Source organism: Primulina eburnea, chromosome 16 (assembly GCF_022965805.1).
Source record: "Primulina eburnea isolate SZY01 chromosome 16, ASM2296580v1, whole genome shotgun sequence".
In the NCBI taxonomy this organism is placed as follows: domain Eukaryota; kingdom Viridiplantae; phylum Streptophyta; class Magnoliopsida; order Lamiales; family Gesneriaceae; genus Primulina; species Primulina eburnea.
In genome coordinates, this window is record NC_133116.1 from 29,174,454 (window position 1) to 29,197,273 (window position 22,820).

General features: G+C 37.5%; 2 protein-coding genes and 1 non-coding gene across 3 annotated transcripts; 1 reads left to right on the top strand and 2 right to left on the bottom strand.

Annotated features, from left to right (window-relative positions):
• Positions 1–2,426: 2,426 nt before the first annotated feature.
• LOC140817602 (small nucleolar RNA R71) lies at positions 2,427–2,532 on the bottom strand. The gene has a single exon (XR_012114816.1). It is a non-coding gene; the product is annotated as a small nucleolar RNA R71 (small nucleolar RNA).
• Positions 2,533–14,725: 12,193 nt separating this feature from the next.
• On the top strand, positions 14,726–17,360 carry LOC140817284 (nudix hydrolase 26, chloroplastic-like). Its single transcript, XM_073176925.1, is given in 7 exon segments — positions 14,726–14,933; positions 15,008–15,058; positions 15,375–15,467; positions 16,240–16,334; positions 16,783–16,804; positions 16,806–16,898; positions 17,153–17,360. Coding segments are annotated over 7 exon segments (594 nt in total). The 5' UTR covers positions 14,726–14,759; the 3' UTR covers positions 17,219–17,360.
• A 972-nt stretch (positions 17,361–18,332) lies between these two features.
• On the bottom strand, positions 18,333–22,347 carry LOC140817149 (vacuolar protein sorting-associated protein 60.1-like). Its single transcript, XM_073176759.1, has 7 exons — positions 22,034–22,347; positions 21,731–21,882; positions 20,116–20,209; positions 19,354–19,425; positions 19,143–19,254; positions 18,780–18,925; positions 18,333–18,562 (listed from the first exon to the last, which is right to left on the bottom strand). Exons 1-7 carry the CDS (start codon positions 22,100–22,102, stop codon positions 18,509–18,511), a joined length of 699 nt encoding a protein of 232 aa, XP_073032860.1. The 5' UTR covers positions 22,103–22,347; the 3' UTR covers positions 18,333–18,508.
• Between the last annotated feature and the right edge of the window lie 473 nt (positions 22,348–22,820).

Genomic DNA, 22,820 nt, shown 5'->3' on the forward strand with positions numbered 1-22,820 from the left:
CTGGTGCTGTGGTGCTGTGGTGCTTGATAGGGCCTCTTGCCCTGCCTGTCATTCTCGATGTCCCTCTTATCTTGTTTTGCCGCCAAAGCTCTAGACACGACGACTGTTTAGGTAGTAGGACCGGCAACTCGGACATCACGGCGCAAGATCGGCCGTAATCCATCGATGAAATGCCTCAACTTACTCTAGGCATCATTAGCTATCAGGGGCACAAAGTGACACCCCCTCTTAAACTTCCTGACAAACTCTGCAACACTACCATCTCCTTGTCGCAGTGTCATGAACTCCTTGGTCAGTCTGGATCGTAATTCTTCTGTGAAGTACTTGGAGTAGAATATCTCCTTAAAGTCATCCCAAGAAAGGGTGGTAGGTGTGGTTTTTTCGTGTTTTATTGCATTATTTTGTGTGTGTTTGCATTGCGCACTCGTACATTTTCTTTACATTTTCTTCGTTTCAGAGTAAGCTTTTGCATATGATCATGTCTCACTAAACCGTGATGAATTTGCAGGGAAATGACCGGGAAACTAAAATCGGAGCAAAAGGTGCAAGCCGATGAGAAAAACATACAGAAAGGCTGGCGCCCAAGCGGTAGAATTTCACTGCTCGGGCGCAAGAGGTGATCCGCGCAGCAAATTTACATAGAAAATGGAGCTCGGGCGGCCATAGCGCGACTGCCGCATTCCCCAAGCAAAATTACAGAGGTGTGGCACTCGAGCGGTAATATTCTACCGCCCGAGCGCCACCTAATTTTGGGAAGATTTCTTGTCCGATTCCTTACCTTATTTTGGGGATAAGGAAGGGTTGAGGGGACGATTTTGAGAGGAATTCAGACATATTTTTTCAGAGTCGCACAAGCTTGGAGAGGATTTTGGTGCTTGGAGTTGAAGATTCGAAGATTTCCGGGCATCGTTCTTCGCGTTTTTCGTCAAATCTAGTATTTCTAATTTTGTATTTATTGTTTAAACATTGTTTTTTTTATTTCCACTATGAATTCGAGTAGCTAACCTTTAAATATTTGTTGGGATTTAAGGGGATCCAACCCCAAACTTTGATCTAATCAATTTATATTTCGATTGTTGCGTTATTCTTGAATGTACTATTTTTTATCGTGTTGTTAGAGCGTAGATAACTTTAAAAACGTTTTTATATTGCGAGTGAGTTCGAGAGAATAACTTGTAATAGGAACGAGTAGTATAATCCGTGGATCTACAATTTACATAGACATATGAAATTGGATACGCGCCGATAGTCATAGTCCGGTAGGACGAAAACTAGTGGATTTCATAAATCGACATGCGATTTACTCTTGATAAATAATTAAAGACATTTAATTACTTCATTGAGTAGAATTATTTTGGCATAACTCGAGTGAGTGTGTTCAATTGAATAAGAAATCATGTAGGAAGCATACAATCTCTATCGAACGAATTAATTAATTAACGAGAGGTAGGTAAACTAAAATTCCCAACAAATTCATTTCTCATTGAATTTTAAATCAACCATTTGAGATATTATATTTCATTATCCAATTCTTGAATCATTTTATTTGCGTATTTATTTGAGAATGGTAGTACTAAGACAACCAATCAATTTTCATTGCTAAAGATTTAATAACTGAAAATAATAATTGTCAAATACAGTCTTCAGTGGGACGAACTTGTACTCACGTACATTATACTATTACTTGACATCGAGCACTTGGTATTAATTTTTGAGCATACAAAATCATATTTTTATTAAGGATTCCACAGTGCAAGTTTTGCTCGATCAAGTTTTTGGCGCCGTTGCCGGGGACTGTTAATTCACAATTTTATTTTTAGTTATTTTCTTTAGCATTGTTTCATTTTTATTAAATTAACACTCCAAATTCTATTACAGATATCTTTTCCAGTGCATGCCAAAGTCACTTGACGTGGAGCTTGAGTAGTTTGACCATGAAATTGAAAGAATTTTCCACAGGAGAAGACGACAGCAGAGACTGAAAGAACTGATGGAGAGGCACGAGCACGATCATGAGGAGGAACACCATTATGCTAGACATGTTGAGATGTCACGCCGCATACCGATGCTACAGTATGCCCAGCCTTCCTTGGATGGTGCACGCCCTAGCATTGTGAGGCCTATTGTGCGGGCAAATCACTTCGAAATCAATCCAGCTATAATTCAGATGATTCAGAATACAGTCCAGTTTGGATGATCTGCAGCAGATGACCCGAACACGCACATCGCAGATTTTCTTGAAATTTGCGATACTTTTAAATTTAATGGAGTTTCTGATGATGCTTTTAGATTGCGTTTATTACCTTTCTCCTTACGTGATAAAGCTAAAGCATGGTTAAATTGTTTGCCTGTAGATTCGATCACCACATGGGAGGATATGGTGAAGGCGTTCCTCATCAAATACTTTCCTCCATCTAAGACCATGAAACTGCGGGCACACATCACCACATTTGCTCAATTCGAGCAGGAGACTTTATATGAGGCATGGGAGCGCTTCAAGGATTTATTAAGAAAATGTCCTCATCACGAACTGCCACTTGGGTTAGTCGTTCAAACCTTTTATTATGGCTTGCTTACTTCTAATCGTACTATGATAGATGTTGCTGCTTGTGAGAACCTGTTGAGAAAAACTGTTGAGGAAGGATATGAGTTGTTGGAGGAGATGGCTGCTAGCAGCTATCATCCTCAATCTAAAAGGAATAACCAGCGAAGAAGTGCAGGAGTTCACCAGGTAACTGACCTTTCAGCTATTACTGCACAACTTGATGTCTTGAACAAGAAACTGAATGATTTGAATATGGGTGGTATGGCTATGCGTCTGCAAGAGATATTTTGTGAAAAATGCTGAGGAGAACACTATAATAAAGACTGTCAAGACAATGGTCCTTTTTATGTGCTAGAAGGGGCACCAGTGAAACAATTGGGAGTCCAAAATCTTCCAAGGAATGATCCGTACTCCAACACATATAATCCTGGATGGAGGCAACATCCCAACTTCTCTTGGGTTGGTCAAAACACTCAGAATCGACCACAGGGAGGAAAACTGTATGGAAAACAACCGATGTACAGATTTGACCCTCCTAGAGAAGAAAAATCCAATTTGGAGCAGATGATGTCTAAGTTCATTTCAGCCACCGAGACTAGACTACAGAATCAGGATGCATTGATAAAGGAGCTAGAGAATCAAATTGGGCAGTTAGTGAAGATGATAGCAAGTAGAGAGCCAGGCACTTTGCCAAGCAACACTGAGACTTTCCCGAAAGAGCAAGTGAAAGCCATAGCATTGACGAATGGAAAAGTGCTTGAACAAGAGGAAAAATAAAAAGAAGATCAAGGAAAAGAAGCGGTTGGTACGCACATAGGTAAGTTTTCTAACTCTACACCAGCACCCACAGCACAATCCAAAATTGTTATACCTCCTCATTTTCCTGCAGCATTGAAAAAAGCAAAACTTGATGCGCAATTCGGTAAGTTTCTTGAGGTATTCAAAAAATTGCACATCAATATTCTTTTGCTGATGCCTTGATGCAAATGCCGAGTTATGATAAATTTTTGAAAGACATCTTAGCTAATAAGAGCAAGTTGGAGGATCACATGACGGTAAAATTGACTGAAAATTGCTCTGCATTGGTACAAAACCAGATCCCACCAAAGCTAAAGGATCCAGGGAGTTTTTCTATCCCTTGCATGATTGGTGATGTTGTTTTTCCTAAAGCTTTATGTGATCTTGGTCCGAGCATTAAAATTATGCCTTTATCTGTATTCAGGAAACTTGGATTGGGCGAGCCTAAACTGACACAGATGTCCTTGCAACTAGCTGACGGATCCGTCAAACATCCACGAGGAGTCAAAGAAGATGTGTTGGTGAAAGTGGGAAAGTTTACATTTCCTACAAATTTTGTGGTGCTTGACATGGAAGATGATAGGGAGATGCATTTAATTTTAGGGAGACCGTTCCTTGCAATTGGCAAGGCCGTGATTGAAGTGCAAGAAGGGAAGTTGAGATTGAGAGTGGGAAAGGAAGAAATCACTTTTAATGTTTTTAACGCTCTTAAGCACACACTGCACACTAATGATTGTTTTATAGTTGATTCATCGGATTCACTTGTGTGACAATTTGTGCATGATGCTATGAAGGAGCCATTGGAAGCCACGCTCACCATTGAATTGAAGGAGGATGAACTTGATGAAGAAAAATCTGCAAGAGTTGTGTACTGTAATGCCAACCATCAATGGAAGAAGTCAAAAAGGATGAAATTGGAGGACATGGGGGATCGAAGAGATTTGACCCCTCAGAAGTCAAGCATTGAGGAACCGCCAACACGTGAGCTAAAACCACGGCCTCCGCACCTGAAGTACATGTACTTAGAGCGTACAAAGCTAGCACCTGACAAGCGCATCACGTCGATAGAATTCAAAGAAGGTGAAGCGGTGCTGCTATACAACTCCAAGCTGCGCCTGTTTCCTAGCAATCTCAAGTCAAGGTGGACGGTCCCTTACATGATCACCAAGGTGTTCCCCTCGGGAGACATAACTGTGAGAGATGAAAAAAATGAGCCATTCACAGTCAATTCTCAATGACTGAAAAAATATTTAGGTGGCACAACGGAACGACAAATTGGAGTCACTCGATTCCAAAATAATCAGAACTGAGGGAAAACTGCAGTCTAGCTCTCAACTATAAATAGAGAACTAATTTCTTTCCCTCTCTACTCGTTTTAATTTTCTTTCTTGTACTTTTGTTGAGTTTTACAGTTTCAGTATGACTATTTTCAGCAGGGCGATGCAGCCGGAGTGCCACCACCGGAGCACGACGAGGAGGAACCTTGATCAGGGGAGTTCACTGTTTCTCCTTCTTTGCACTTCCATTTTCTACTGCTTTATGTTTTATTTCTAATTGATGTTTCATGTGGGCATTTATTTTGCATTTGTTTCTGCATCTGCATTAATGTTTGCATTTGTGTGTTTTTTTCTTTGGTGCAATGGGGACATTGCACAGAATTAGTATGAGGGGGTCGATTAGTATGTGTCTCGCATATATGTCAGTTGATGGTAAAACAAGTAGATTGGTAGCCAATGATGATTTTGGGCTAAATGGACTGCATGTTGCTTAGTCTTATCACTCATTATAAATCCCCCGGTGACTTGTAAGTTTTCATATGCACATAAAGTGGATTTTGGTAAGTGGTGTGAATGACAGTTAAGTTCAAAATAATCTGTGAGGGAAACTGAAAAAAACATGAGATGCGAGTAGAACTTGAATGAAGACTTGTTAAAATAAGTGACTGACCAGTAGAACTTGAACTCAAGTAGAAAATCAAAAGTATACCTCAAATATCCTTCATCTCAATCGTGCATAGGACCGAAAAATTCATCCCTAGGCCAGATAAATAAACATACCCTATATCCCAAGCCTAGGGAGTACGCATGAGAAAACTATGCGCCAAAAAAGAAAAGAAAAAAAAGGGATGTAAGGTGTGGGGGAGCCAAAAAGGGATGAAATCCTATCCCAAGGCTAAAAAGATGGAGATGTAAGGCGTTGAGGAATGTCATAGAAAATTTTTGACAAGTGCATAATGAAAATGATCTACATACTCCCAATCTTTCCGAACCACTTGAGCACTTATGGTTATTGACTCTCTACATTTTGTTGTTCAACTATGAAACTCTACCACTTTATGTGTTCACTGGTTGGTCACGAATAGAAACAGAACTCAGGATAGAGAAACTTGCGTTGACTTGTTGATTCAGCGATCCACATGATTTGCAAATAAAACTATCTGAAACACAAGCTAGAAATATTCACAGAACACACGACCACACTTTTTGGAAAAATACAAATGTTTTGCGATGTTTTGAAAGGGGTATTAATGGATGTTGTGATTTGACTAATTGGATGTGGTCCACAAACCCGCTGAGGCAGGAGATGTCAGTTTGCTACTTCGCCATCAGTTTAGTTATTTTAATACTTTCACTTTGTGTCTGTTCATGTTTTAGTTGTGGTCTGTAACCTATTTTTCTTGAGGGCAAACAAAAGGTTAGTATGAGGGGGTTGATAGGTGTGGTTTTTACGTGTTTTATTGCATTAGTTTTGTGTGTGTGTGTTTGCATTGCGGCACGCATACATTTCCTTTACATTTTGTTCGTTTTAGAGTAAGCTTTTGCATATGATCACGTCTCGCTAAGGCGTGATGAATTTGCAGTAAAATGACCGAGAAACTGAAATTGGAGCAAAAGGTGCAAGCCGAGGAGAAAAACATACAGAAAGACTGTCGCCCGGGGCGGTAGAATTTCACCGCTCGGGCGCGGAGGTGATCCGCGCAGCAAATTTCCAGAGAAGATGGCGCTCGGGCGGTGATATTCTACCGCCCGGGCTCGAGAAATGCCTTCCGAAAAGAAAACTTACAAAAGACTCGGCGCTCGAGCGGTGAAATTCTACCGCCCGAGCGCGACTGCCGTATTCCCCAAGCAAAACTACAGAAGGTGTGGCCCTCGGGAGCGGTAATATTCTACCGCCCGAGCGCCAACTATTTTTGGAAAGATTTCTTGTCCGATTTCTTACCTTATTTTGGGATATGGAAGGGTTGAGGGGACGATTTGGGGAGGCATTCAGACATATTTTTCAGAGCCGGACAAGCTTGGAGAGGATTTTGGTGCTTGGAGTTGAAGATTCGAAGATTTCCGAGCATCGTTCTTCGCTTTTTTCGTCAACTCAAGTATTTCTAATTTAGTATTTATTGTTTAAACATTGTTTTTTTATTTCCACTATGAATTCGAGTAGCTAAAATTTAAATATTTGTTAGGATTTAAGGGGATCCTAACTCAAACTTTGATCTAATCAATTTATATTTCGATTGTTGCGTTATTCTTGAATGTACTATTTTTTTATCGTGTTGTTAGAGCGTAGCTAACTTTAATAACGTTTTTATATTGCGAGTGAGTTCGAGAGAATAACTTGTAATAGGAACGAGTAGTATAATCCGTGGATCTACAATTTACATAGACATATGAAATTGGATACGCGCCGATAGTCATAGTACGGTAGGGCGAAAACTAGTGGATTTCATAAATCGACATGCGATTCACTCTTGATAAATAATTAAAGACATTCAATTACTTCATTGAGTAGAATTATTTTGGCATAACTCGAGTGAGTGTGTTCAATTGAATAAGAAATCATATAGGAAGCATACAATCTCTATCGAACGAATTAATTAATTAACGAGAGGTAGGTAAACTAAAATTCCCAACAAATTCATTTCTCGTTGAATTTTAAATCAACCATTTTAGATATTATATTTCATTATCCAATTCTTGAATCATTTTATTTGCGTATTTATTTAAGAATGATAGTACTAAGACAACCAATCAATTTTCATTGCTAAAGATTTAATAACTGAAAATAATAATTGTCAAATACAGTCTTCAGTAGGACGATACTTGTACTCACGTACATTATACTATTACTTGACATCGAGCACTTGCGATTAATTTTTGAGCATACAAAATCATATTTTTATTAAGGATTCCACAGTGCAAGTTTTGCTCGATCAAATGGTCTGCAAATTCCCTGCAACGGACGCGCTCTCCCACCATATCCTAGCGTCCCCGGTCAGTAGAAATGTGGCACACCTGACCTTATCTGCATCTTGCAACTCCATAAAGGCAAAAATCACCTCGATGGATTTAATCCATCCCTCGGCTATCATCGGGTCGATGGTCCCTCGAAAACTTCTTTGGGCTCATCCGCCTGAACCTCTCGTACACTGCTTCTGGTCGAGGCCTCGCCTCTGCATTAACTGCAGTCTGGTTCCCCTCAAACTGTGTGAAGAACTGAGTCATACCCGCAAGTATCTGTGACTACATATCTCCCCTCCTCTCGAGCCTCTCTGTCCTCATCCCTAGCTTCGCGGTTAACCATACGTCTAGGAGGGCATAATGTTCTAAAATTTACCCAACACGTAAACCCAACATGCATGAATATAATATCAATAGCATACGATGCACGTAATTTGAGCTTGAAACATGAACATACTGAAATCATGACTTAATGCTTAATACATGGAAAAATTCAAAAACTTAAAACTTACAGACTTGAGGTGTGACTTCGTGAGCTTCTCGCAACTGGCAGTAGTCGTAACCCTTTACAAGAACACCGCTCTGATACCAACTGTAACGTACCGTACTTTTTACTACTTGAAATTTGCGGAAAAATTAAAAATTATCTTAAATAAAAAGTGAACCTCAAAAATCCTGATAATGTAAACCGTTCATCCTACAACCAATGAAACAAAATATCTCAAAGTAAAGTTTACCAAAATATTTGCTAAAAATCTCATAACCGATAACAAGAAATCAGAGTATTTTTAAACATTTCACTAAAACTTAAAACTGGGCGGTCCTCGGGTCTAGCCTTCTGCTCAGTCCAAGCCAGCTCCTTGGTCCCCACCCCTAGTCTCCTCCAAATCCTCCTCACCTGCATCGATCAAGTCTAGTGAGTCTAAAGACTCAACACGTATAAACTGGAAGTAATGAGTAATACGTAATAAAACCACATGCAACTTTAATATAGAGCGTACATACATGAACTTGAACTTGCACTTAAACTTGAGCATAGATACATAACACAAACGTGCCATAACGTGAAAACTTTTCATAAACATGCTTGCATACTTGTACATACATAACTTCATCATTTTGCATAGAGGCATGTTTCAAAGCAAGTGACCCATACATAAAACGCCTGATCAGACTAAACCACAGTACTGGGATGACAGGGAAGAATCCACTGCCACATACGTGTGATCCCCGTTCATGCTATAATGGGTGGATTGGTCTCCGTACGCATTTCCAATCCTGATCTAAACCTGTTCATGATTTAACGGGGTGGATTGGTCCCTGGTCATGCTTTACCGCTTTCCAATCCCATACATAAATTTGGTCACAAGACATTTAGCATACATCAAAAACTTGAAATATTTTTTTTGCACGTCAAACATATTTATTTGGCATTGAGGGACTCGTTGGATCTCGCTTGGGGCCGCTGCTACAACATACTAACAAGAGTTCAAGCACTTAATTTTCATACTTATACATAATGATCATGCTCACCACCCAAAATGACAATTTTCTTATGACGTTCTAAATCGCTCGGGATATGACCTCCTTTAATCATTGCACTAAGCCATGACATCAACTCCCGAAACAAATCCAAACATGATGTATGAACATTTCCCAAAACATATAAGACATGAGCCTAAAATAGTGTTTTAAAAAGTCATGGACGAGCACCTAGGCGCTGGACAGTGCTGAGCTGCGGCACTTATCAGCGCCTAGGCGCTAGCAGTGCCGCAGGCCAAACGCCGCGGCGCCACAAGGGCAGCGCCGCCGCGCCTGGCTTGAGCAGAACGGGCGCTGCTGGTGCTCCCTGGCGAGCGCTGCAACGCTAATCCCTGCGCACAACCAACCCAAAATAACACATTTTGATGCAATTTTAAAAGTCATGCTCAAACGAATCGAACCGATGCGACGAGACTCATCTTAGGACGCTATGACAAGGATTCAACTCAAATAAATGTCCCCAAAACAACGACACACAACAACTACGCAACGATATTCATAAACATGAATTTTGACACCAAAATATTTTCTACGATTTCTAATACAACCAAGTGCCTATCTATACTAGACGAAACACCAAACATCAACCCCACATCATACTCACCATGCTTAAACGCAGCAGCAGTCACCCAAGGTCTCCAACGAAGCCTGCAACAAATAAACCTCAAGAATACATGAATAACATAATTTTCAAAAAAAAATGCAATTTGAGCAGTCCCACGAAAAACATCATAAATTACTCAATGTTTACCCACATATTTTGAATTTTATATCAAATCGAAGGTATCGAAAATATCTACGTTTCATATGCTGAAAGCTTTTCCAAAATCACGACCAAAAAATCGCAGTATTCAAAATACAGTGAAAAATGAAATCTCAGATCTAAAAACGTTCGAAAATCGATTTGACAAGTTTCTGCTCAAACTTCCACATAATATACACATGTTTTCATACATAATCAACACCACAAAACATAATCAACGAGATCGATGCAGAAACGACAGATTATACATGCCTTTTGATAATTAAAATTACCAAAACGATGATATCGACGCGAAGAAAGATGCAAGGTTGATTCGGGATGAATGTGGAACGATTTTCTTTGAAGAAAACACAACAAAACCTTGCTGTAATCTTGAAGGGGAGGGGCGGCTGCTCTCTAGACAAGAACCCTAGGTTTCTTTTGCTCTCAAAAATATAAATTCTGAAATGAAAATGTGTGTGTGTGTTGGCCGTGTATAGGTGTGTATAAAAGTGTTTGTGTGTGAGAGTTTAGGTAGTAGTTAGGGAATTAAAAATTGCTAAATAAAAATTTAGCAACTAATTAAATGTTAATCAACCACTAACTTTACTAAAAGTCTATTAATTAAACATAAAAATGCACATGTAATAAATCTTTAAAAGTTTTAAAATCTTAAAATTACTAAATAATTCAATTAGGCTTTAAAAATACTAAAAAATTATAGATCATTTAAAAATGCCCCAATCCTAACTTAAAATAATTTACCACGTTTTAAAATTACCAAAAATAGTCTCCGGTCTCTTCTCCTCGATCCCGCATCGGATAACCGCTCGAAACATGAAACTCAAGAAAACCTTTTGAACGTGCATCACATAAACATAATTAATTTAAAATGATGCATTTTAAATAAATCATGACCACAAAAATCATTTTAAACTTAAATAAAAAATTTAATCATTAATTAAATGCATGAGATTACGTGTACTGATTTTTTGGACTCTACATAAAGAATAAACATGTACAAACTGAAAATAACAAGTAATACATAATAAAATCACATGCATTTTAAAGTAGAGTGTACATACTTAAAATTGAACCTACTTACATAAACGTTGACGTGTCATCATATCGTAAAACGTTTCATAAGCATACTTGCATCATACATACTTGGACATACATAACATCATCATTTTGCATAGAGATATGTTTCAAAGCAAGTGACCCGTATATAAATATGAATGCTCAGACTAAACCACAGTACTGGGCTGACAATGATGTCCACTACCACATACATGAGATCCACGGTCATGTTTTATCAGGGTGGAGAGGTCACCGGCCACGTTCACCGGCTTCCAAACCCGTTTATAATTGGTCACAAGACATTTAGCATATCTCAAAAACATAAAATATTTTCTTTTGCACGTAGAATATATTTACATGGCGTTAAGGGATTCATTGGGTCTCGCTTGGGGGCCACTGCTGCACATACTAACACAATTTCAAGCACTTAATTTCCATAACTTAGACATAATAGTCGTGCTCACCATCGAAATGACAATTTAGTTATGATGTTCTAAATCACTCGGGACTTGACCTCGTTTAATCGTCGTACTAAACAATGACATTGAACCCCAAAACAATCTCTATATGAAGTGTGAACATTTCCCCGAACATGGAAGACATGAGCCTAAAATAGTGGTTTAAAAGTCATGGAACAATGCTGCGCTGCGGCATTACCTAGCCTCACGGCGCTAGCAGAGCCAAAGCTCTAACGCTACGACGCCACCAGGGCAGCGTCGTGACGCTAATGCTGCGCAGGACAGGCGCTGAGGCGCTCCCTGCTGAGGGCTGCGGCGCTAACCCTGCGCACAACCAACCCAATGAACACATTTTGATGAAATTTTTATGCCACGCCCAACCGACTCAAACCGATGCAACGATACTCATCCTTGGACGCTATGGCAATGATTCAAAATCAGACAACGCCCCAAAACAACAACGCACACCAAAAAGCGCAACAAAACCCATGAACCCAAATATTGACACCAAAACGCTTCCTACGACTTCTAATGCAACCAAGTGCCTATCGACACGAAACGAAACACCAAAAATTGTCCAAACACCATATCCAATATACCTAAATGCAGCAGCGATCACTCGGCGATTCCCAACGAAGCCTGCAACAAACAAATCTCCAGAATATGTCAAGAACACATTTTCAAAAAATCGTAGTTTGAGCAGTCCCACAAAAATGATCATAACTCACTTGTTTCTTGTCCAAAAATTCCGAATTTACCTGCCAAATTGAAGGTATCAAAAAGTACTATGTTCTATATGTTGAAAACTTTTCCAAAAAATCAACCGAAAATGTACAAGCACACGAAATGATAGCAACATCTGTAAAACATCAGATTTAGTATATTATATGCATGAGGACCAAAATTTCATGACAAAACTTCACTTTTTCTTCATGAAACTCAAGTTTCTATTAAAATGGTAGTAGGGGCTGTGGGTTTGACGTTAAGAGACGATTTACAGTAGTTTTAGGGAATTTAAGGGTCGAGATCAGGTCTGAAGCATGGGGCTTAGGGGTCGATCGAATCTTGTGTTCTCGGTGGTTGTTATGGCTAGATCAGGTAAAGGGGGAAAGCAGCGTGCATGGGCTCGGTCCAGGCCATGGTCCATACCCTGTTGGGTCCGTGTCAAGGTTGTAAATGGTCCATGAGCTGCTGGACGCAAGGTCGGGGGAGGTTCGAAAGTTATGTGGCAAGTTGTGTTGTTTTATGGGTGAGCCGAGTGATCCGGCACATAGAGGCTGTAGGTGTGGGATTGGTTGTCCGGGAGGGAGTTCATGGCTTGGTCTTGGTCTTGAGATAGTTGATTAAGGGCTGGTCACGTTGGTTTCGGGCCTAGGGTCGAGTTGTGGGAGCTAGGTGCACTAGGGTTAGAAAGTTCTCCTTGTGCAGAAATTTTCCTAGCTGCTATTTGGTCATGTTCTAGGGCCTTAGGTGGTCTGATTTAGGTTTTTTATGGGCTGATAGGGTGTGTATAAGTGGTGGTAAAAATTTGGGAATGTTTGGTTAAGTTTTGGGATGATTCGGATTAAAACTAGGACCCCGGTCCAAGTTTTAAAACGAATCGTATAAGTTATGAAACAATCTCAAAGTTATGTCTAGGAATCGATTGTATTTTTGTGTTGAGGTGTTTTAAGGAGTTTGGTTGGCTTTGGGTCGAAATTTTGATGTTCAGGGGTAAGATGGTCAATTAGGGTTTTCAGGGGCAAAATAGTCATTTTGCACCCGGGTCGGTTAGCAATCTTGGCGGCGCCCTGATAATAGTTTGTCATGTTTTAAATGTTTATGTTATCATGAACATGGCATTTTATGAAAATATGAAAAATACGTTACATGCTTGATTTTAAGGAAATTTACGTATATGCATGATTTTTATAAGTAATAAATACGATGACATGCTTTTGGAGGAAGAGAGTTGGTTGTAACTAATATGATAATACGATAATACGATGACATGTAAGACCAAGGCTCAGTGGATGGGTAATATTGTCACTGATATCCCCGTCGTCGGGTATCACGGTTATATGTAGATAGATCCATCGACTAATACGATGATACAAAAATCACAACTATTGAACGGAAATCAAATAAAGAAAAGTGAATAGGTATATGTTGATATGATGCGATAGGAACATGTTTATGTTTTATCATGTTACGTTTATGCTTGCGATTTGAAGCTCATGAAATGTATTTTTAATTACAGTACTTTTCACTGTTGCATGCTAAATATATGTAATTGTTATATCGGTTCAGGTGTGTTGAGTCTTTAAACTCAGTAGCTGTGAATGATGTAGGTGATCATGTGGTTGAAGAGACTGGAGGCGCTGAAGACTGAGTAGGCTGAGCTAGGGGTGCACGTGAAAACCCGATGACCTTACATTTTTCCGCACTATATGTTTATGGGTCATGGATGAACATTGTTTGTTTTATACATTTTCACATTTTACTACGTTGATGATTTAGCAGGATTTTGAAGGTTACGCTTGAATTATTTTAAACAACAATCTAGGGTTATGAGGATACTAAACTGTTTTTAACTGCAATATTTTTATCCGGTAGTTGTTTACCTTTTTATAATACATGATTGACAGTTGTTATTGCATGTATGCATTTAAATATATTTTTGAAAATGGTTACAAAAAAAAAATCTGTCTAGTAGTATTTTAGTAGAACGATATGTTTCAGTTAGGGTTTGATGAGTCATTAGATTCACTAGGTATGAACGATGTAGGTCAGGATGTTTATAATGATGTTGGAGGACTTGATGGTTAAACTGTATGGACTGATGTGCACATAACCCAATGACCGATGCTAGTTTTCCACGCTATTATGGTATTAAGAGTTCTTTAAATATTTCATTATGTTTATAACTTTTATGTTTTGAGTGGTTTTTGAGATGATTTAAAAGTTATGCTATTTTTGAAAAATATTAGTTTTAGGTTTGGTTTGACGTTAATGGTTTATGATTTTTACTGCACTTTTAGATTTTGAGTAAAATAGATTGTGAGCTTACTTTAAATGGTGTAAAAGTATATATATATATATATATATAAATTTAGTATATTTTAAGAAAAACGAGGAATGGACGTTTCAAAAATATATAACTTCTATAAAAATATAAAAAACTCATATAATCTAATGATATTAGAATACGAGAAAGAAATATTCATCCTCGTTTGATCAGCAAAACCTAATGCACATTTTTTAAAATTACAATGATGTAAATATTATTAATTGCTGATTATTATAATTGTGAGGTTTGGAAGGGCACTGCAGTAATTACATATCCTCACTAAAAGCAAGGCAAAGTAGAAGTTAGCGTGATGGCTTTCACTCGCCCTTTCCTTCATTCGCATCCAGCGTCTCTTTTCCTCCCACGCAACTTTCCGAATCCAAAGAAAATCATTCCCCGGCCTCCATTCTCGTTATCCATGGAAAACCCACCTCAAGGTTACCGAAGAAATGTCGGGATTTGTCTAATCAACCTCTCTAAAAAGGTGAGTCGATGTATATTTCTTGGATTTCTACTGGGCGTCTGACGATTTTATGTATGTTTGTGTATTTGGGTTAGATTTTTGCTGCTTCCAGGCTTGATATACCAGATGCTTGGCAGATGCCTCAGGTGAGATTCTAATTTTGATATATATTGCATAATGGATGTGGCTGCTAATTTGAGAAATCTACAGTTCTGGAAATCTCGTTCTTGGGTTTTATCCTGTATATGTTTCTGAAACTTTGTATTTCTCTGTGATATACTTATATTGAAAGTTAGTTGATATGGATTTTCAATCTGGAAGTGCAGTTAAATCGACAGGACCCATGTAAAACCGAGAATTTTACTTCGTGGATGCACTTTTTACCGTTGTTGTATCTAAATCTTTCGTTTCTTTTCTTATGCTAATCTTCTCTTACTTTTAAAATTCAATCTCGTTCTTTAGGGAGGAATTGATGAAAAAGAGGATCCTAGGACTGCCGTCATGAGGGAGTTGAGAGAAGAAACTGGAGTTACCTCTGCTGATATTGTGGCTGAGGTACAATCTTGTTCAATTCGATGTGTTTATTTTACGAGTTTTTATTTCTGAAAAAGACATCATGGTTTGAAAAGATAGAAAAAGCTACTCAATGCAATTAAGGTACTGCCCCCGTTCTGTTCTGTAGCTCATATTATGACAATCCTGCCCCCACTCTGTTCTTCCCCGTGGTTATTCTGGTATGCCGTATGCTCAATGTGAATATTTCAGATTCCCTGATTTTTTGTCAAAAAACAAAAAACGAAAGAAAGAAAGAGAAATTGAAGGACGAAGCGGAAAGGTATAATTGTTTTTCATGCAAATGAATGGTTGGTGATGGGTTAGTAGAGGAATGACAGTAGGTTTAATTGAAGGATTTTTTAACTATGATAAGCCTTGTGAGCCCCGTGGCTAAGAAGAGGAGTTGATGAGATTTCAAATGCTAGAATGATTTGATTTCAGAAAGCCATGTTGATAAAAGTTTGTACTTGGCTCGTGGTGCACTTTTGTAACACCTTACAACTGTGGAAGAGGTTGACGTCAAACTGCATAAAAGTTCAATCAAACAGTAAATCGTTGTATGAATGGTTGGAGCGTTAATTGGTTTATTTCTTCTTTGGCATATTTCAAGTAAAGGCATTGAAAATGTTAAAACAGAAAAGTAAAAAGGTGTCTTTTTTCCTACAAAATGGAAGCTTTTTATTCTATAGATATGTCCAAACTCAAAATTCTGGTCCTGCTTTATGTCTTAATGCATCATTGAGCTAGTCTTGAAAGAGAATTCCATCTTCAGGTGCCATATTGGTTAACATATGATTTCCCTCCAGAAGTCAGGGATAAACTTAATCAGCAATGGGGTTCAGACTGGAAAGGTCAAGCACAGAAATGGTAAGCACTTGTGCCTACTCGAACCATCATAAACTCGATTTTGAACAGTTGATTCTTAGGGATTCGTTGTTACAATGCTGATAAATTTAAACTCGAAGTGCCACCTTTTCCCCTCTTTTTAAATAAATTACTCAAGAAAAGAACTATTAGTATATGAGAGATCAAATAGTGACGGCATTGGTGACGCTCTTCCAATTTAACTATTGTAGATTACTAGATCATAGAGAGCGAGAGAGTGAGAGGGACTAAATTGAGCTATCATAGGAGGTCTGACTAGTGAAAACGAAATGGTAAATATGCAAAGAGAAAACGGCCTGGCCAGTGTAGTTTCGGCATTGATGTGGAGCACTCGTGCCGTTGCTGGTTACACATGTTCCCACCCTTTACAATTGTACTTCTCGGAATGATATTTTAGTCTGCCAAAAACTGATGACTTGCAATACTACAGGTTTCTATTAAAATTTACCGGACAAGGATGAAGAAATCAATCTTTCAGGTGATGGGACTGAGAAGGCCGAGTTTGGTGAATGGTCATGGTTGTCGTCACAACAAATTGTTGATCTCGTTAGTTTTTCTTTTGAACCTTAAAACTGTGAAATGACTATTCTCGTGCAGTTTGAGTTATTGCTACATTTACATAAGGGCTAATGCCCGAATGCTAGATCCAATGGTCCAACACTGATTTGGACATGCGAGGTTCAAAGAGAAGTACACTCCTTTTAACCAATTAAAATTGGATACTTGGATCTAGCATGTAGCATCTCATTAACATCTCGTCCGAATGTTAAATTGAATGTTCTCCTAAAATTTGTTGACAGGCGGTGGATTTCAAGAAGCCAGTATACCAAGAAGTTTTGACGGTTTTCTCTCCATATCTTGAGTAGATTGACAAGGTTAACCTTCTTATGTGATGGTAATGTGTTCCCAGTGTTGGTTATCTGTTCTGTTCAGTATGTCTTGGTTCGTTCATAATTTTGTTTCATCCATTTTTATGAAAATAATTTAAAAAGTTTATTTGTAATGTGATACGTCTGTCTCCCTCATTGCATGTTACCTGTATATATTTTGTTGTCTTGATTATTTAAATGAAATTTTATGCAATATGAATATAATAAATAGTACACATTGTTCTTTTCCGAGAAGATGGTAGGTAATATGATATTCATGTGTCAAGCATTCGTTATCTTGTTACCCAGGTCTGATAGCTCTATGATCAATTTAGCTGCCTCAAAAACATTTATATATCTAAAGTGTCTTTATTTTCAGAAACTATATACTTCATATTTCTTTTTTTACCATAATATTATATTTTTAAAAATATAACATAAATTTATAATTACACTAATGATGGGACTCGTCCCCGTTCGCAAATTTAATGAAAAGCTTAGCCGGAAAATCTATTTGTTTTTGTATCTGAAACCAATATTGATTCTAGATATAGAATTGACTAGTGTGGAAATGGATTCGCACACCCAGTTATCATACACCATCTATATTACACCGTGAATTTGCGTTTTAAGTACGCCTAGTTTGTTAGGGTATACCGATTTTGCAAATAATAGTGTACCGACCAATTGGTATATACCGAAAAATATATATCGATATCGTACCAAAATTTTGGTATACCGAAATTTCATACCCTTTTTACCAAAACAAAATTTGGGTATACTGAAATTTCGGTAAGATAATAGTATAATGCCATCTAAACTGAATTTTTTTTAAAAAAAATTGTGTTATTCTCATCACGAAAAAGCTAAAATACCCAACAGTATTATATTATAATTGTTGAAAATATATATAAATAATTTCGATCTTGAAATTTTTTAAATTTAATATCGATACCTATTCCGAAAGTTTGATACGTTATCATATCGTACAGAAATATTCGATATATCGTTAAATTCGATATGTACATTATTTTATTGTGCCATAAATGTCTGATAATAAAACGATCGGTATTTTTTCTCATTCTTAGTTTTAAGACAGTACCTCAAACAGTTTTTACCCTTTCCCGGAGTCGTATTTTATTTAGCAAAGCAAATTCGTTTACGCTACAAAATATATTAATCGGAAACACAAGTTACTGTATGAATCTTTACCGATACATTGACGTTAAAAGAAGATAAACAATCACTTGGTTGTCTTATAAACATGAATCGACATAGGAATCTTCTCTATCCCCGGAGTGAAGCTCGAGGAACAGCTGGTAACCCTAATTCATCTTCACCCTGTCAAACACAGAAAAATCACAAGGCATGCCATTTTGGTGATGAATTCTAAAAGCATGAATCCTTTAGACTAGCGAAATGAAAACCAACCATTCGGCGAGGGAGATGATTAACTCATTTGTGTATGAGGAAGATGATTAACTCAAAAATGATGTTTTCATCTCAACGATGGGGAAAATCATTGTTCTATGCAGGCTATGAGGAATGTGAAATTTACCTGTCGGCCGGCAGGAATAGGAGCATGCCCGCTCGGTGCTGCTGGCAAGTTGAGTTCTGCATCCAAATCGTTATCAGGTTGGAGATAAGCAGGAACTCCATCACCCTCGGTTTCAAACCCCATGTCTGCTTCCAGAGCATCGAGTTCTGCATGATGGAATCAATAGTTTAAATAGAAGCAGAGTGATTAAGTGATGGCATCAATGAAATAGAAAAGTTACACAGATTTCAATGATCATAATTTGCAAGCAGATGACGCATTGCTACCACCATAATTAAAGAATCATGAAGAACAAAATTCCCCAAATGGTAACTAGTGGTTCATGATTCTAGTCAATTGTATTAGTACAGAATTGAGTATTACCACCCATGAGTTCATCTTCATCAATGTCATCAGGTACATTATAGCTTCTACCCAGGGACTCTTGGATTTCATTACTAACGTCCATTAGGTCCATCATCTCATCTTGTAAGTTCTACAAACAATACAAATAACAGCGCAATATCAGAAAATATATTTAACATCACATCCTGAACGCAGAAGAGAAAAAAAATATCAAGAGTGAGATACAAACATCGATGTCTTGAATTTTCACATTCTTCATCATTCCTTTAAGCTCTTTGTTTGCTGACTTTAAAGCTGACATCTGAAAGAATATGGCAGAAAGTCGTTATTGGTTAACTTGAGCCTTTGACAATCCCATCCATGGCACTAAACTTGTCAAGCAAGCATTGACATCGAATATTAAATGGGCAGCACAAAAGGCACATCAGCAAATATTAAACTTGGATAAGCTATATAAAGTCCACAAAGTGTGCGTCTCCGTTGTGGCAAATGGCTGGTTGGATCAGGCAGCAGAGTCCAATCATGTTAAAAATATACTCTGCCTAACAAATACTGAATTTTTCCCCACAGGGCATAATGACGAAAGTGCATTTACACGAATTCCAAGAAACCAGAGTAGCCATACTAAATAAACAATAGGGTAAATCTTTGTCAGCAATTCATATTATCTCGAAGCTCAAATATCAGTCATACTAAACAAAGACCAGCAAAAAATTATGTGCGTCAGCTTAAAATGTCAGAAATGCTCTAAGCCATAGCATCAATCAACAAATAGCAGCTTTTCAGCACTGGGAAGTTCAGAACAGCGCAAAATTTTAATCCCTACACAGATATGTAGACATAACAATAATTCTCAATGTTCTACAATTGCAAGATAAATCAGTAAATACAAGTATTATTGCTTCTTTCGTTTTTGCAAATCCCTACTAAATGAACAATGTAAAATAAAGCCATTGGAGAGTAAAAAAATTGGAATATCTAAGACACATACAGTTTGCTGAGCATCTTTGATTCCCTCAGCAGCAAATGCAACCTGATCAAGATTGAATGTCTGATTGTATAACATGTCACGCTGACCTTCATACCTGTCCAAAAAATTAGGAAAAATGAGTATATTATCCATTTCAATGTGAACGTTCTCGATGAAGTCAAATCGACTTAGGATAAATACTAATACCATCATTTCTGTACGGATGAACAACCGTGAAAACATATAAACAAGAAGTGAATATGGATGCACAGGAACAAGGCAGATAGACACTTTCCAATAAGAAGATTAACATTTCAATTTGAACTTAACAGCAACATGAGTAATTAGGGTGATATTCGGGGGCGGGTAGACACGATTTTCTTCATCATGAACATGAGAAATATGCAAAAAGAACAACTTGACCTACAAGAAAAATGTCGATGCCTCAAAACGACTAAAGGAAAATAAGTACCTTCTCGATAAGCCAAATGTCAACTTACTTGACCATCATTCAACAATCAACATTAAAACAAAGATAATATTATGATAGTTGTGCCCATTATAAAAAAAAAGCAGAGAACAAAAGTGCCCAAGTTTAATCTTCCCTTGTCGATTCTAAAATAACGGATGACAAGGATATAATTTATGAATACGAGAAAACATTGCCTGCGTTTGGCCTACCATTATACAAATTGGATATATTTTACCGATCCTTGAAAAAATTTATGAAGATGACTTTCATCAGAAGTGCCTTATTTCAGCCGCAGACCATTTTGTATACAACAAAATCTCTTCAAATTAAACAGAAGACAAAAAATTGTTTACTCACTTTATCTTGTAAATTTGATCCCATTTTTTTAACTATTCTAATCTACCTGGCCTTACCTTTCCTTGTAACAGTTAATCAAAACAAAAAACTACCCAGTGATCGACTTTTTAAAAACAACCTAGCCCTTGTTATAATCCAGCTTTAGCCTAAAATCTGATGAGCACAAAAAAAAATGCTAACCATCATTAAACCTTCAAAATTATTCTTCCACACAATAATATGACTGATCGATAAACTGATTTCTCAAGTCCAACAAAATTGTGGTTACCGAGGTCAAATTGCTTGAGTCTTCAATTAAGCTAACTCGTATATTTTTTAGCAAATATCTAACTTTCAGAAACACATAATAATGTGACTGATACATTTATTTCTTAAGCCAAACTAAAATGCGGGCATGCGGCTTATAAGGTCAAATTGATTTAATTTTATATTAAGCTAACTCGTATATTTTTTAAGCATTTATCTAACTTTCAGAAAGGCAAAAATAATTATTTCGTCATGAATTCAAATACGAAATGACAAAATATATCAAGTGGAGCGAACACCGTGAGAAAGTGCAGGTCAAAAAGAGGGTTCTAAACTACAATAAAGATCTGATGAACTTCGAATCATAGAAAGAATAACGTGCACTATCAGTGTCGTCATGAAGCACAATTTACCGTCCGAGATGATGCTCAAGAACGTTTTGACTTTTGAGAATATGAGGGGGGGAAAAATCGGAAATGCTCGATAGATTTCTCAAAACAAACGAAAAGGAAACGAAATATCAAGTCATATACAGTGCATGGCTGCTGGGAAAAAGCTTACATTTTCTTTTGCTTAAGAACTCTCATAGCTCTAGCTTTGACAGCTTCTTGCGCGGGACCTGGCCGAGTCTTTTTTATCTGCTCTTTATATCTCGCAAGCTCCGAATCAAGCTTCTTGATCTTATCATCAACACTGTCACCTCTTTTACCGATCTGCAACAAAGATAATGGGCAGATTTAGTCTAACAATTATTGATGCCTCAAATCACAAGTACAATTTGGGACCCATAAAACAAACCTAAAACGATCACAAGTCAATCATGATATACATACATATAAAGAAGCAACGAAAAAAGTCACAAACCCGATCGGTGGTGTCTTGAATGGATGGAGGGGGTTCTTTATCTTTCTTCGCCCCAAACACTCTCTTCATTTTATCAATTACCACGCGTATTGAGATTTTGAGATAGGAATTAGGGTTTGGGAATGGATCAGATAATAGAGTTGAAGAGAAGAAGATTGTTTAGAGAGCTAAGGAAAGTGCAATCCAAGTTCCATAAATAAAAATGAAATTAATTGTTTATATTTACCAAACAAACCCGGAAATTTCTACGCAGACCTCGCTGTGTTCTTTGGATGGACCCTTTCCTTTCTGGAGGTGGGTGTAGCTCCGAAGCTTGGTCTTATCAAGTATTAGCAATTCACAAGAGAACCCATATCAGTTTATGTTATTCGACAGTCGGAGTTAGTTTAACAATCATACAATTGAAAACAACGAGCATCATATAACAAATTCTAGCCAACCAATTTATAAGTCATAATAGAATTATCTTTAAAACGTAAAAATTTCAAAACATAAATAAACTTACAAAATCGTCTTACAACTTAAATTGAATAAACTAAAAAGAAACGTAATTAAAACGGGTTTCTCGATTCTTTTATATTACCAGCCCCAAAATTGGTCTTTGTTATTTGTAACACCCGAAAATCAGTCCACGTAGGCCGAATGTATCAAAATTATTAAATTGCTAAAATACTTTAATTAAACGATTTTGGATGTATGGATTATATATTTTGAGTGACTAAATGATTAATTGTGTAATTTTGCTTGGTTTCATAATTTAAAGATTTTCAGACGAATATCAGGGTTA